This window comes from Saccoglossus kowalevskii, chromosome 12 (genome assembly GCF_978046115.1).
Source record: "Saccoglossus kowalevskii chromosome 12, keSacKowa6.1, whole genome shotgun sequence".
Taxonomy (NCBI): Eukaryota; Metazoa; Hemichordata; class Enteropneusta; family Harrimaniidae; genus Saccoglossus; species Saccoglossus kowalevskii.
Window position 1 is genome coordinate 5488368 of NC_140652.1, and position 15070 is coordinate 5503437.

The window sequence follows — 15070 nt, forward strand, 5'->3', positions numbered from 1 at the left end:
GTTCTTCAATCCATCAATCTACTCAGGTAGTCCGCTACCACATTGTCCCGTCCAGGAATATCCTCAACACGATAATTATATCCTTGCAGAGTCATCGCCCATCTCATCACTCGGTCATTTGCAAACTTGGCTTTATCCAGGTAAGACAATGGTTTATGATCCGTCTGCAAAATGAACTCCACACCGGCTAAATATAGGCGAAATTTATTCACGCCCCATACAATGGCTAAACATTCCCTTTTTACAGTTGAATATTTCTTTTCTGCATCGGATAACTTCTTATTTGCATAAGCAACTGAATGAAGCTTCTCACCATGATTCTGCATAAGTACTGCTTCAATTCCTACCTGAGACGCGTCTGTCCGCAACACAAATGGTTTCTGTGGGTCTGGCAACTTCAAAATTGGTTTGCCCAATAAGTATTCCCGCAAAGTGTTGTATGCTTTCTCCTGGGCCTCTCCCCATACAACTTTGTTAGGTTGTCCTTTCCTTAGTAGGTCACTCAAGGGTGCTGCAATAGTTGCGAATAAGGGAATATGGTCTCTGTAGTAATAGACCAGCGACCAAGAAAGGTGTCCGATCATTCTTTGGGCTGGTCAATTACTACTTCGTCATTGCGAATATCCGGTAAAAATCATTGAGAAAGACAAATTGCAATCTACACCGTATATTATAAACACTATTTATTTATTTATTTATTTATTTATTTATTTATTTATTTATTTATTTATTTATTTATTTATTTATTTATTTATTTATTTATTTATTTATTTATTTATTTATTTATTTATTTATTTATTTATTTATTTATTTATTTATTTATTTATTTATTTATTTATTTATTTATATAATTTGTCACATCGTTTCACTACTGGAATAAAAATCATGATTTTAAATTAAATAAATTATTTACACATTATACAAGTGTTTGCGCTATAAACTAAAGGCATTCAAAAATTTGAAAAACTTTTTCCTTTCAATCATAAGTTGTCAATATCATGAAACTCCTTTGTTCTAATTTCATTGTACAATACATGTATTATGTGAAAACCAATGCCATTCAATGGTGTATTTACTGTGTACAGATAAACGGCTATATCATATGGTTGTTCAGCAACACTCATTTCTCTATGACCACCATACGTTGCTATGCCAACATCATATCTACCCAGGTACTTAATATATTGATCTTTACTTTGCATGTTTAATCTCGAGTGCAGTCGATTTCATTTTCAATACACCCCGGGACTAGAAGTTTTAGTTGGATCGAATCGAAGCAATGCTAAATGATGTATTGCTCAAATATCCAAGGAAACTAGTTAAAATTTAATGCGTCTCTATCACGAAATGTACGAACGTACTCGAGTATATAAATTATTTTGTAAATTACATAAGCCATGACTTAAACTGCATTATTCTGCATTCCTACTATTTTTGAATGTTTTACGTTTTACATTTGACACTTGGACTCAGCTAATTGCTTTCTAGGGAACATGGCATAAAGAGCTTGCAGTGGAACACACTAGTTTACTATAAGTTTATTTTCATATTATGCAAATACCTGATAGTGGTAAGAACATAAGATGCCTGAGTTTTTAATGCTAATACAAAGGGAAATGCGACAGCACAGCAATGTGGTTTATAAATTAATTTTCTATAAGTTGCATATGCCATGTACAGACTAAAAGAACTTGGGCCAAACGCAATATATTGTTATATCTTTGCATTTTACATTCCCACTATGTTGACTGTTAGTCTAGATATGGAGTGGAAAAATCTAGAATAACCTACATGCGAACCAATTAATAACAACATCAAAATCGATGTCGAACTAACCCTTCTAGAATGAACATTTGTTTGAATGATAATAATGAAGTAAAACCTGACATAACTTGAATACTGGTGAATTAGCTTACGAGAATCCGATTGTAATTTCGGTATGATTCGTTAAACTTGGTACCTATGGTAGTAGTTTATTGCATGAATCATATATGCTGGAAAGTGTGAATATGTTACATGTATACCCCGTATTGAACAGCTGGTAAGGGTTAATTTTAGAATGGATACAGTAGCAGTAAACAGAATTATTGAGAGGTTGAAATCACAATCACCACCAGCAATGAACATATTGCAGGTCATACCTTGTGTTACCTTTTATTTTTTCTGGAACAGCTTAATTAAAACTACACCTACCGGTATATCGTAGCAGCTCTGAGCATGGTTGACATTTGGTATACAAACAAACCATGATGCCCCAGACCACATTCGCCACAACATTTCCAATGTTATGCGTTAATCCAGCAAGACAAATAAACATTTGCATATACAATAAAGCTATACTCAGCTTGAGTTTATATGAAAACAAATTTTGAGAAATCCATTTTTCAGTATAAAGGCGTATAATTGTTTAATGGAATATACATTGAATATTGCCAATTTAATCTTTTAATAACCCAAAATACGTATTGAAAACGCGGCAATTTTCTTTAATGTCATCTGTCATCAGTAGTCTGGCCATTAATAAATAGCAGATGTTTGCTGCTGTCTAGTCTACTTGATTTGGGTAGTATATATTATTATCGACATAGAGTCAGAAAAAATACTTTCATATGTTGCAGAATATTGTATTTTTATGCTGTAGACTGGTTATCACCTAGGTATAACGTCGGTATCTGATATTTTTAGTTGCCGCACGATACTGGGTACTAGACAATTGATGCAAATTGTTTTGCTTACTCAATTCTGATAATAAATACTATTCTACGCCTAGCTCTGCAATCATTGGCGATGACCACTGCAATAGTTTTCGTTATTATACTCAAGTTATTGTACTCTGTTTAACCCTTGACCTTTCGCGCTCCGGTATCCGGTATTTTGTCAATAACCTTATTAGTGTACATAGAGGGCAGTACATAGACGCTGGGAAGGCTATTGCTTTCAGCGTTTTCCATAAGGTGCCGCCTCTGGAGTCCAGGGGTTATTAGATAAACTAGAATTGTATTGTAAGCGCTGGAGTATGTCTGTAAACTTGGAGAAGACCAAAATTATTGTTTTCAAGGGCGGGGGACATTTATCAAGGAACGAAAAGTGGGTTTATGGAGGGATGGAGGTCCACACCGTCTCATACTACAAATATCTTGGAATTATATTCTCCTGTAGACTACACTGGTCAATGGCAACAAAACTATTGGCGCAACAAGCGAAAAAAACTTTATTTTGTACATTTAAAGCTCTGAATTGCTTACGCCCTCTATCCTACATAACCTATTTTAAGGTCTTTGATACAATGATATTACCAATACTAACGTATGGGGCGGAAATCTGGGGTTTTAGAGAGTGTAAATGTCTAGAACGAGTCCAATATCTTGCCTGTAGAATGTTTCTTGGTGTTTCAAATAGATCACCAAATATACCGATATACAACAACCAGATAGTTAGGGTGCTTTCAAATTTGCATAATACATTGTTTGGAAATAAGCATATGGTAAATAGTGTTTGTTTCACCGCAACCACTTTTTGATCTGACCCGATAATAAACATATAAATACGACGTCTGAAATGCAGTTACTCAACCTAGATCCGACTGATAACGTGTATACATTGCTCGACGATCATCACAGAATACATTTATTCAAGATGCATTTCAGTTTGGTGTTTATGTTGGTAGCACTGATGTTTGTAAGTATCCACTAACTATTAAATGTTGAATCACAAATTGTTTTGCAATAATATTTAATTAAGTTAGCCAATAATTAAATGCAATTAAAGGATAATTTAATATTTGTATTACAGGTGGTTGCTACGGGAGACGAGCATTGTAAGTAATATATATTCATATTTTCTCTTTTCGAAATGTTTACCGTCTTCCACGGTACATAAACAAATTTCACTTTAGGTCGCTGACATGTTTGTTGTATGGTAAATTTCAGAATTGCATCCTTGTATTATATCCCCTGAATTTAGTTTAGATAACACAGCATATGAAGTGAAATTACGTTACTGAAATTGAGATTGGTACCTTGGTATCAAAATCACAGTGCCCATTAACTTGTAGAATAGTTTCGAACATCACAGCGACCTGTGACCTGCGACCTGTGACCTGTGTACACGTCATGTACTGTAGATTCATTCTTGTCAAATAATGTTCAAGTTATCCGACTGTTCCCCAATATCCAAGCTTTCAGAATAAGTATAAATGATCATAGTTACGTGTACAGTAACTGACCGAGAATGCTACTTTGAAGTTCATTTTCCAATAAATTAGGGGACAACCTTATTCCCTCTAATTCCAAAGCTTGCCATTTTGCCAGGTTACATAGTGTGGTAAATTTACAAGATTACTTTTCCGCAAACACAATGCTATTACCAGATTTCATTGTATACACTGTAATGGTTTACTCACCAACGTTACTAGTATGAATACATATGTTGTGCTAAACAGTTAGCAAAGGATGATACAAAATCTCAATCAATCTGTGACCGATCAGGTTGTATACAAAAACGTCAATTCTACAAAAACCTATTATTGTAGGTTCAAATAAATTCAACACAAATATTTCGCAATTCTTTTTCTGACTATACATCAATATTGAATGTTTTCTATTTGTAACGACCAAGGTAGACTACTTGTATATTAAGCATGCTCTCTTCTGTGTACAGCAGTAGCAGGCGATATGAAAGACGATCTTTGCCAATTTTGCAAATATGATTTCCAAAGTTATTTTAGGAATAAATAAGCACTATGTACTGATGTTGACTTAATATTTTTTGATGCAATTTGTTTTTATCAGCCGAGTAACACACACGATTCTTTATATTATTGTTAATGTACTTTATTGGCAAAGTCAGTGTTTGGGTCACAAATTACGCCTTTCTTTTCCTTCTTCAGCTGCACGTGACTGTGTGAATGTGTGTGGCGGTGTGTGCCGTGATGCATGCGAAGAAGGCCAGACACGAAGACCATGGTGCAAGAGAAGCTGTCCAGGAGAGCAACACTGCTGCACAAATGGTAAGTGTTCTAAGTTTGTATGTGTTGGTCTGCGCAACAGTCAGAATTCGCCTTCTTTGTTTATATAAGACCCATATCTCGTCGTGCGTGGCGTGACGACCTTTAAGCTTTTTATAGAATCAAATGACCCATTTTTCCTGGAAATGATTTTTCATGGTTGCACGGAAGAGTAAACATTTATTTATTAATAAAATAAAATTCTGATGTCAGTAAAATCTTTAATTGCTCTTCTACGAATTCACGCATTTCTTTCTTTTGTTTTTGCATTAGCACGAAACTGTCGCGATATTTGTGGTGGACAATGCCAGGACAGTTGCACAGGGGAGCAGACTGTAAAACCATGGTGCAAAAGAAGCTGTGAGGGAAACCAAGTGTGCTGTGTAGATTCATGTAAGCAATGGATTTGTATGATATTATCTACCTAGTATATACACAGATTTACGATCTAATATATCAACAGAAAATATTTGAGAACATTATGATATTTATTGTCAGGTAAAACTACTCGGCACAGCTTGTAATATGGATAACTTGTTAGTTATTAAATTTAACTACTTTACTTATTAATTTATAGTCGATGCCAACTTGATAACACTGTGCAGATATAATAAACACGCAGCACATTTGCGTGAGAAACTGTTAAAGCGCGGCGGTCGTCGCGCAGCGCGTGTTCGAATTTCATGTAAATAAACAATGTACTAGTATTTTACACGCGTTGCATACGTCGCTATGAGTCCCATATCGAACAGGACGCGGCACCACGACTGCCGCCCTTTAAAACATTTCTTGTGCGTATAAACTATATTTTAGTGACTGTTGACTATTTTAGTCAGCCCGAAGGCACAAAAAATGTTTGAAAAAAAAAAATCATAAAAAATGCGGCACATTCTAAATATGTAATGTACATAAGGTTATGTACGGTTGTACATTTCAATGTAATTGATGAGATGTGTACGTAGATATATTTTAATACAACTAATTCGTTTATTTTCATCCACAGAAATCACGTCAACACAAGCCTGGGAAAAAACATCCACAACTTGTGATTTGTCTTAGGTAGCAATGAGTACAGCTCTAGAAATAAAATAGAAAAAAAAAACACTTTTGTGTATGGGTTCATAATTATGTGTGTGTCTTGTTGCGTGGGACTGAAATGCTGTGTAGAGATTCAGATAACGCACCATAAAGTGGCAACGGTGATGTAAAATGATCCGTAAAGTGGTAGTCGTGATGTAAAGTGATGCCGCACAGTGGCAACAGTGATGTAAAGTGATGGCCATCGCAGTGTTTTTTTTTATTTTAAATTTACTTCGTTGCCAATCTGATTCGTAAATACGTGTGAATATGCTCCTGATAGTGTGTCTCCAATGGGTGAATACGGAGAGTCATTGATTAATCTCGCTTCTCAATTGTAACATTATCACACTCCTTTTCTTTCGGAGTCAATATAAACGTACTGGTGTTAAATCACACAAAAATAACTACTCTCATGGCTCTAGCATATGTCTGTCTATAAAGTGAAATTGTAGAAAGTAAGCACAATGCACAATAACCACAGTAATCTGCAGGAGTGTACTCCCCGCCAAAATACATGTGAAATACTACAGTAATTATGTATTAATTAGCCTGACAAGGTCGCGTGAATTGCGCCCTCCGTGGTCCTCCAAACCTAACACGCGCCAGACAGAACGATGCAGTTTTTCATTTCCCTCGACGATCTTTTGTCGGTACCAATCATTGAAACTCATTGCAAGAAGGCGTGAACTTTGCGAATTCGAAATATTTATCTTGCCTACGAGACATTTTGTCAGGCATAAATGATGCCGTCACGGTTCTGTCGGCGAGGGCGCCACTCACGCCTACATATCAGGCTGTATATTAACCTCATAACTATACGTATTGACCACGTTCTCGGAATATAATTCTGTCTCTGCAGACAATTTTATCAACTTTACTGTCTTTCAAGTTTCACCACAGAACTAAGTGGTCAGTCGTTACAGAGCAGTGTGTATCAAGTGTATTCCTGTTATATTCATACTGGGTGTGTTTCACTTCCATCTGATCTGGCGACTCTAGTTTTTCCTCCAGCGAATACATAACTGATCTGTTTAATACTATTGTGCCTCGATTTGGATTTTCATGGCCACCAGAAAGTGCATAACTGTGACGATTATTCCATGGTCGAAAGTTATGAACGTTTTCAAACTTGTTTACATAAATTTTGAGTTCATTCCCAGCACTGAGGAAATTGCATCGTATATTGCCATGCATCGACAAAGAACATTTAATGAATGTGTATGTGTCTATTGAGGTGATCTAAATGTGTATCAAGATAAATAAGAGATATTTATTAAACAACTGGCCCGTTCAAAGCAGCAAATTGTACGTCTTACTCAGAAACAAATTCATTTATCATAACAAAATCGAGATGCATAATTGTTTCGATACGACATTGCTACTAGCTAAAATATTATTTTAGCTCCATGTACTAGCATACATACAATACTGAAATGTACCTTGAATACATCTGTACTGTTATAGATAGATAATGTACACACGTTATAAGTCAGTTTGTAGTAGAACACTGGATCTCAGAATAGTTCTAAAAGCGCTAAAATTTGTTTTGTATAATACATATGCATTAACCGACCGTTTGTCCTCTCTAATTATTGCGCAACTATTATCTGGTCACGTGACCTATCTCGAGTTGTCTCTTGTTGGTAAATTGAAGATCTGTCCAGACAGATAGAGGTATTTGGGGATAGAGATATTTGCCATAACCCTTTGTTTAGGTCGGTATTGGTTAAATAGTGTCAACCCTCCAATTTAACCCCACCCATTACAAACTCATAAGTACATTTAACTTCGGAGTCTATAAATCCAAAGGTCCATTAATCTCTTAAAACAGTCACTAGTCCCCATGATGTTCCAGCCATGCAACAATTGGAATGGATCAAGCTTAAACTAGCTTGGGGGCTTCTCGATATGTGAATAACAATGATGCAATATATCGATCCAATCATTGGGTCTTTCATTGCACATGCGTTTGAGAAAACATTAACATTGTTTTTTGAGTTACATTAAAAATGGGAGAATAAATGTTGTCTTTCGGAAGATATTCATATGTATCTGAAGTAATGTATAACATTACGTTCTAATATATTTTGATGAAATATAAATAGGTCAGAATATTCCTGTATGACACTAAATTCTAGAACCGTCTTACTTTCTAGTGTAAACACTTACCATTTGTAACTGTTTATATTGTTCTTGGGGACAGTAAACCAGCAGAAAAAAAAATGGATAACCACTGTGGGATAACTAATAAAATAACCATTTGGATTTGTTGAAAAATGATGCCTGGGTTGAAACATGATAGTTTTCTTGTGTGAACTGTACTTCAGTCAAATATAATCCGGCCACATTCTCGGGTGTTTGTTCAAATTGGCAATGATATCTTCTAATGAGCCTGGGTTAGCAGAGGATTTATACAACTTTCAAACAATTTGGCACATGGTAGACTATTCTCGGGGTGGAGCTATGTCACAGAACATTCTAAGTTGTTAAGACGTATACCACTGTTGCATGTATTTCTATGGGCTCTGTACAAGCTGCTGTGGAACGTCGGTTTAAGAGCCGGTGAAAACAGGTAAAGTTGAGAAAACATTACAAACTGAACTATGAGACTATCCTTAAAACAACCACATTTTTATACCGTACTCGACCGCGATATCGCCCATGCTCAGCTAAGTGACCACTTTTGAGAAATTTCTATTTTCGGGTTCATGTTCGGCTAAGCGCCAACCCCCTTGAAAATGTTCCTAATTTGACTGTATAATACTAAAACTCGGTCTTTGATCATTGGTATATGGCAATCTTTTTTATATGATACAAAGTGGATATCGACCGCCGTGAATATTTTGTGAATGCACAAACTACGATAATTGAGTGTATACAAAAAGTTGACACGGACAACGACAGAAAACCACTCGTATCATAAGCTCCACTTGACAAAGTTGACAGCGGAGCTAATAAAAAGACAAAAAATTGTAAATACAGACAGAACGATGTAGTTTTTCACTTCCCTCGACGATCTTCTGTCGGTACCAATCATTGAAACTCATTGCAAGAAGGCGTGAACTTTGCGAATTCGAAATATTGATCTTGCCTACGAGACATTTTGTCAGGCATAAATGATGCCGTCACGGTTCTGTCGGCGAGGGCGCCACTCACGCCTACATATCAGGCTGTATATTAACCTCATAACTATACGTATTGACCACGTTCTCGGAATATTCTGTCTCTGCAGACAATTTTATCAACTTTACTGTCTTTCAAGTTTCACCACAGAACTAAGTGGTCAGTCGTTACAGAGCAGTGTGTATCAAGTGTATTCCTGTTATATTCATACTGGGTGTGTTTCACTTCCATCTGATCTGGCGACTCTAGTTTTTCCTCCAGCGAATACATAACTGATCTGTTTAATACTATTGTGCCTCGATTTGGATTTTCATGGCCACCAGAAAGTGCATAACTGTGACGATTATTCCATGGTCGAAAGTTATGAACGTTTTCAAACTTGTTTACATAAATTTTGAGTTCATTCCCAGCACTGAGGAAATTGCATCGTATATTGCCATGCATCGACAAAGAACATTTAATGAATGTGTATGTGTCTATTGAGGTGATCTAAATGTGTATCAAGATAAATAAGAGATATTTATTAAACAACTGGCCCGTTCAAAGCAGCAAATTGTACGTCTTACTCAGAAACAAATTCATTTATCATTTATTATTTTAGCTCCATATACTAGCATACATACAATACTGAAATGTACCTTGAATACATCTGTACTGTTATAGATAGATAATGTACACACGTTATAAGTCAGTTTGTAGTAGAACACTGGATCTCAGAATAGTTCTAAAAGCGCTAAAATTTGTTTTGTATAATACATATGCATTAACCGACCGTTTGTCCTCTCTAATTATTGCGCAACTATTATCTGGTCACGTGACCTATCTCGAGTTGTCTCTTGTTGGTAAATTGAAGATCTGTCGAGGCAGATAGAGGTATTTGGGGATAGAGATATTTGCCATAACCCTTTGTTTAGGTCGGTATTGGTTAAATAGTGTCAACCCTCCAATTTAACCCCACCCATTACAAACTCATAAGTACATTTAACTTCGGAGTCTATAAATCCAAAGGTCCATTAATCTCTTAAAACAGTCACTAGTCCCCATGATGTTCCAGCCATGCAACAATTGGAATGGATCAAGCTTAAACTAGCTTGGGGGCTTCTCGATATGTGAATAACCATGGTGCAATATATCGATCCAATCATTGGGTCTTTCATTGCACATGCGTTTGAGAAAACATTAAAATTGTTTCTCGAGTTACATTAAAAATGGGAGAAATGTTGTCTTTCGGAAGATATTCATATGTATCTGAAGTAATGTATAACATTACGTTCTAATATATTTTGATGAAATATAAATAGGTCAGAATATTCCTGTATGACACTAAATTCTAGAACCGTCTTACTTTCTAGTGTAAACACTTACCATTTGTAACTGTTTATATTGTTCTTGGGGACAATAAACCAGCAGAAAATGAATGGATAACCACTGTGGGATAACTAATAAAATAACCATTTGGATTTGTTGAAAAAAAATGATGCCTGGGTTGAAACATGATAGTTTTATTGTGTGAACTGTACTTCAGTCAAATATAATCCGGCCGCATTCTCGGGTGTTTGTTCAAATTGGCAATGATATCTTCTAATGAGCCTGGGTTAGCAGAGGATTTGATACAACTTTGTGTCTATCGTATAACGGGGCAACTGACTTTCAAACAATTTGGCACATGGTAGACTATTCTCGGGGTGGAGCTACGTCACAGAACATTCTAAGTTGTTAAGACGTATACCACTGTAAAAAGTATTTCTATGGGCTCTGTACAAGCTGCTGTGGAACGCCTGGCAAAGAGCCGGTGAAAACAACTTAAGTTGAGAAAACATTACAAACTGAACTATGAGACTATCCTTAAAACAACCACATTTTTATACCGTACTCGACCGCGATATCGCCCATGCTCAGCTAAGTGACCACTTTTGGGAAATTTCTATTTTCGGGTTCATGTTCGGCTAAGCGCCAACCCCCTTGAAAATGTTCCTAATTTGACTGTATAATAATAAAACTCGGTCTTTGATCATTGGTATATGGCAATCTTTTTTATATGATACAAAGTGGATATCGACCGCCGTGAATATTTTGTGAATGCACAAACTACAGTAATTGAGTGTATAAAAAAAGTTGACACGGACGACGACAGAAAACCACTCGTATCATAAGCTCCACTTGACAAAGTTGACAGCGGAGCTAATAAAAAGACAAAATATTGTAAATACAAATATAATTTTATTTACTAAAATGATACATCTCCACATGACAAGCAAAGTTTGGTTAGAAAAGGTGAAAGGTCAAATGATGAAGAGATGCAGTCTCTCTTCATTATTTCAATATATAATGACTTCTAGCTCCAAATATGATAATAAAGTCTGGTATTCAAATAGAAAGTTATTTCAAAATCAGAAGAGTTTTAAAAAATAGGCCAATTAGCCCGTCGCCTAACAGTTTTTGCTCCAACAAAATTTCAATACATTTGGGAGAAGGGTAGTGTATAATATGAGGTTATTACGAGGATATCGAAATATCAGTTGCATAGTTATTAAACATCTTTTCATGGGAATACCGAAATACAAAAAGTTTAGAACAGATTGAGCGAACTTCTTTGTATGGGGTTGGGTCAAACCCTGGGGGCTGCCATGTTTGTTTTTATTATTAAGAGGATGCTTATGAGCGTAATCGTTACATATTTTGAATTTTCATTTCCTAATACGGTAGGATGAAAATACCCCGTGAAATACTGCAAAATTACGGCACAATGTAACTTATTTTAAGTTTTTTTTACCAATTATGACAAAAATATTCGATAAAAATATTCGAATTGAAGATATCGTCATGAAATGCCCAAATCTGACAGAGATTCACCCAAAGAACCTACATACTGAGTACCAAAGCAATTGAGCTGGTAGTTTTCAAGAAGTCATCGAAAATATCATTTGTTACTAAAAATGACAATATTGCTAAATACAGAATATTGAAAGTATTTTCTTGAAATGAACAAATCTGACATCCACTGTAGTAGCTAATTGCATAATTGTTGCCGGATAAACATATGAGCATCTGTCCAGACATCTATTGAGACATCCAGTCTGTTGAGCTAAAAACCTTATATTTTTTAAAATTATTAATGTGACTGGTTATAAATATGCAATATTTTTTTTTTTTAAATGGTTAAAAAAACAAAACAAATCGATTAGGATCACCACCAATATGATGTTAGCATACCAATATCATATTGTGATATAATAAAAATGCAGATACTTCAGAAGCATAAAACTTCAAATATTTAGTAAAAACAAGATATACAATATTTTCAATAAAAACATGATATATGTTATTGCCATGATTGAAAAAAATTTAAATATTTACACACGATTATTATAATACATTAAAACCTGAAATGTTATTCTGGGTTATATTAAAGGTACCATTTCTAGTTTCACCTACTAAATTAGAGATTTTACCCTAATTGAATAATGAAATGATCCACCATATAATGGCCAAGATATAGTGTAGACTGTAAAACCATTTATTTTCACTGACATTTAATTTCACTATTTTAATGTTTTAAGTATATTAACTGTGTTTTAATTTCATGAATTTGCCATAAAAACAATGAGTTTTATTGTTATTTTAATTTAATCTTACTTATCAGTGACAATAGCGAAATTAAAACCCACTGAATAATTAATGCTTTTACAGTAATCAGTGGGAGGGTTGTCATTTGTCATTTATAGTATGCGACAATGAAAGTTGAGTTATGCAAAATAGAAACACTGTCTGAATATCCTTTGTTTTACTGGAATTATAATACCAGTTGTCTTTAAAAATCTTATGTAGAAGCCATGTGTCTCAATTTATACAGAATACTGATTTGTTTTCCAGTTTTTAATTTGGCTGTTAGTATACCCTCTGAAGAAATAAAAACTTAGCCTTAAGTATCACCACATGAGCTCTGATGAAATCATAAAATAAAAAAAACAAATTTGTTTGAAAAATCAATCATTCAGCCAAACCCTTTAGATTTGTTATTGAGATTCAGTAACCCTGATGAGTGTCTTAGGTTAAAACATATCACTACTTGCACTTTTCATCTTGAACCATGCATTCGCCTGCGTGTCTGACACAGCTTTGTGACGTAATGTCTGCAAAACAAGCAAAAAATTATACAGTAAATTATTCTGCATTGACAAATCGAACCTCAATAAACCTGTCCTATAAATAGCGCCATCTAGTGACAAAAAGCTTCTATGTATAAAAATTACGAAGCAGCTCCACAGAATTCTTGTATGTGGACTTGCTTACAATTTGAAGTCTAATCGCTTGTTTTTTTGAAAAACATGACTAAAATTACATGTATACAACATAGTTATTTCCATTATCATAGTTTGTTTCAATATGAATATGCATTGTCATAATTAATTTTGAATACAAACAAGTTTTAGAATTGAAACAGCAGTGAGAAAGCAGACTACCAGGACCTTTGATTGATGTAAATATCTTACAAAAACATTGGTGCCTAATTTGTGTTTAAGGGACATAACTTCCAGTTTCCAAAGTCATCCAGATATTTTTGTATAAAAAAACAACAAATGCCTCATCTCAACAAAAAAGTGCTGCATTTAGACGTGAATAGATTCATAAAACATGCAAGATAACAGAAAATCTTGGCTGGCTTTTGCCCAAGTATTTTGTACAGGTGTCTGTCAAAAATTAATGATTTACTGAGACAAATATGAAGTGCCTTATTATATTCATTGTGTGACTACAGTATTATTTAGTAAGTAAAACAAATGCCATCTAGGAATAACTATCATGTTGTAAGCTCTGCTTTGTATGCAAATCAACTTAAATAGTTATTAATGTTTGGAATGCTTATCCAATCAGAGTTGACATACCGGTAGCATATGACATTAGACAGATGTTGAATTGCCAAAGAATGTAAATAGTTAGTTGGTGTCCAGGGGAGAGAGAAATCAACAATACTGTTGCCTCCTGAGAATCCACATCTTCAAACACTGCAATCTTTGTTTTTGAAGTGCGTTTTTAAATTAGTATTATAAAAGCTCTATAGGATCAATAAATATTGGGCACAGATCTAGAAGCAGTACCTACACACGAATTGGTGACGTCATAAAATACATGACCTTCAATCGGGGTCGTTTCCTCGGTATATACGAATTGGTATATACAAATTACAATAAAGATACTTAAGACATTACACATAAGGTAAAACAAATCACGTGACAATATAATGATAATAACGGTAATAAATCTTAGCTTAACAGTTGAAGAGAACGCTCATATAGTCAGTCGGGTGACGCCGAGGGTCACGAACTGTGTTGCAAAATGGCCGTGTGGTTGAAACTGGGTCATGGCGTGACGGGTGAGGAAGACATCATTAAACACTCAAAATCACACTAAAACGGGGAAGTGGTTGCATATTACGGCGTAGCTAACATGGGAAATAAAAAAACGCCCAATACAAACGACATGGGTTCGAATCACACTAGATACACACTCATCAGAACCGAAGCAATCAGAAACCAGCAATCGTTTTGGCTTTTCCGTTCAACTCATCGGAACACTGGAGTAGTTAGAAAAATGAACACCACTTAACGACCAACGTCGTGGCGTGGTACACAAGCGTGCCATCAAAATAAAACAAAATTAGCTTGAAAAGACAGTGGGTTCGAGTCCCGCTCAGATCTACCGTAAAAACGTAAATCAAATAAACTGAAATCTCTCAAACCGTAAACAAGTAAACAAAGAACGTCGCAAAAAAATAACAAACCTCACAAAACTCCACCATACAAAACGGAATGAATAAATAATAAAATAACTAACGTCTTAAACTGGACGACGCGCAATTTG

At 35.1% G+C, this 15070-nt stretch overlaps 2 protein-coding genes across 2 annotated transcripts in view; one reads left to right on the forward strand and one right to left on the reverse strand.

Annotated features, from left to right (window-relative positions):
* Window positions 1-3543: 3543 nt before the first annotated feature.
* Window positions 3544-6082, forward strand: LOC102802689 (uncharacterized). The gene is made up of 5 exons (XM_006823498.3): window positions 3544-3678; window positions 3793-3817; window positions 4889-5008; window positions 5279-5398; window positions 6009-6082. Coding segments are annotated over exons 1-5 (387 nt in total). The 5' UTR covers window positions 3544-3558; the 3' UTR covers window positions 6011-6082.
* A 5326-nt stretch (window positions 6083-11408) lies between these two features.
* LOC102800640 (circularly permutated Ras protein 1-like) overlaps window positions 11409-15070 on the reverse strand; it is a 37404-nt gene continuing 33742 nt past the window's right edge. The window contains exon 20 of the mRNA XM_085506373.1: window positions 11409-13341. Within this exon, the coding sequence (XP_085362499.1) occupies window positions 13261-13341 (81 nt within the window). The 3' untranslated portion in view covers window positions 11409-13260. The remainder of the gene's footprint in view (window positions 13342-15070) is intronic.

What these genes read in the sequence shown, in the direction of transcription:
- LOC102802689 (XM_006823498.3), top strand. Translation starts at nt 3,559, where the DNA reads ATGCAGTTACTCAACCTAGATCCGACTGATAACGTGTATACATTGCTC. An exon ending in TGTTGGTAGCACTGATGTTT is followed by an intron (nt 3,679 to 3,792) that starts GTAAGTATCCAC and finishes TTTGTATTACAG; the next exon opens with GTGGTTGCTACGGGAGACGA. An exon ending in TGCTACGGGAGACGAGCATT is followed by an intron (nt 3,818 to 4,888) that starts GTAAGTAATATA and finishes TTCCTTCTTCAG; the next exon opens with CTGCACGTGACTGTGTGAAT.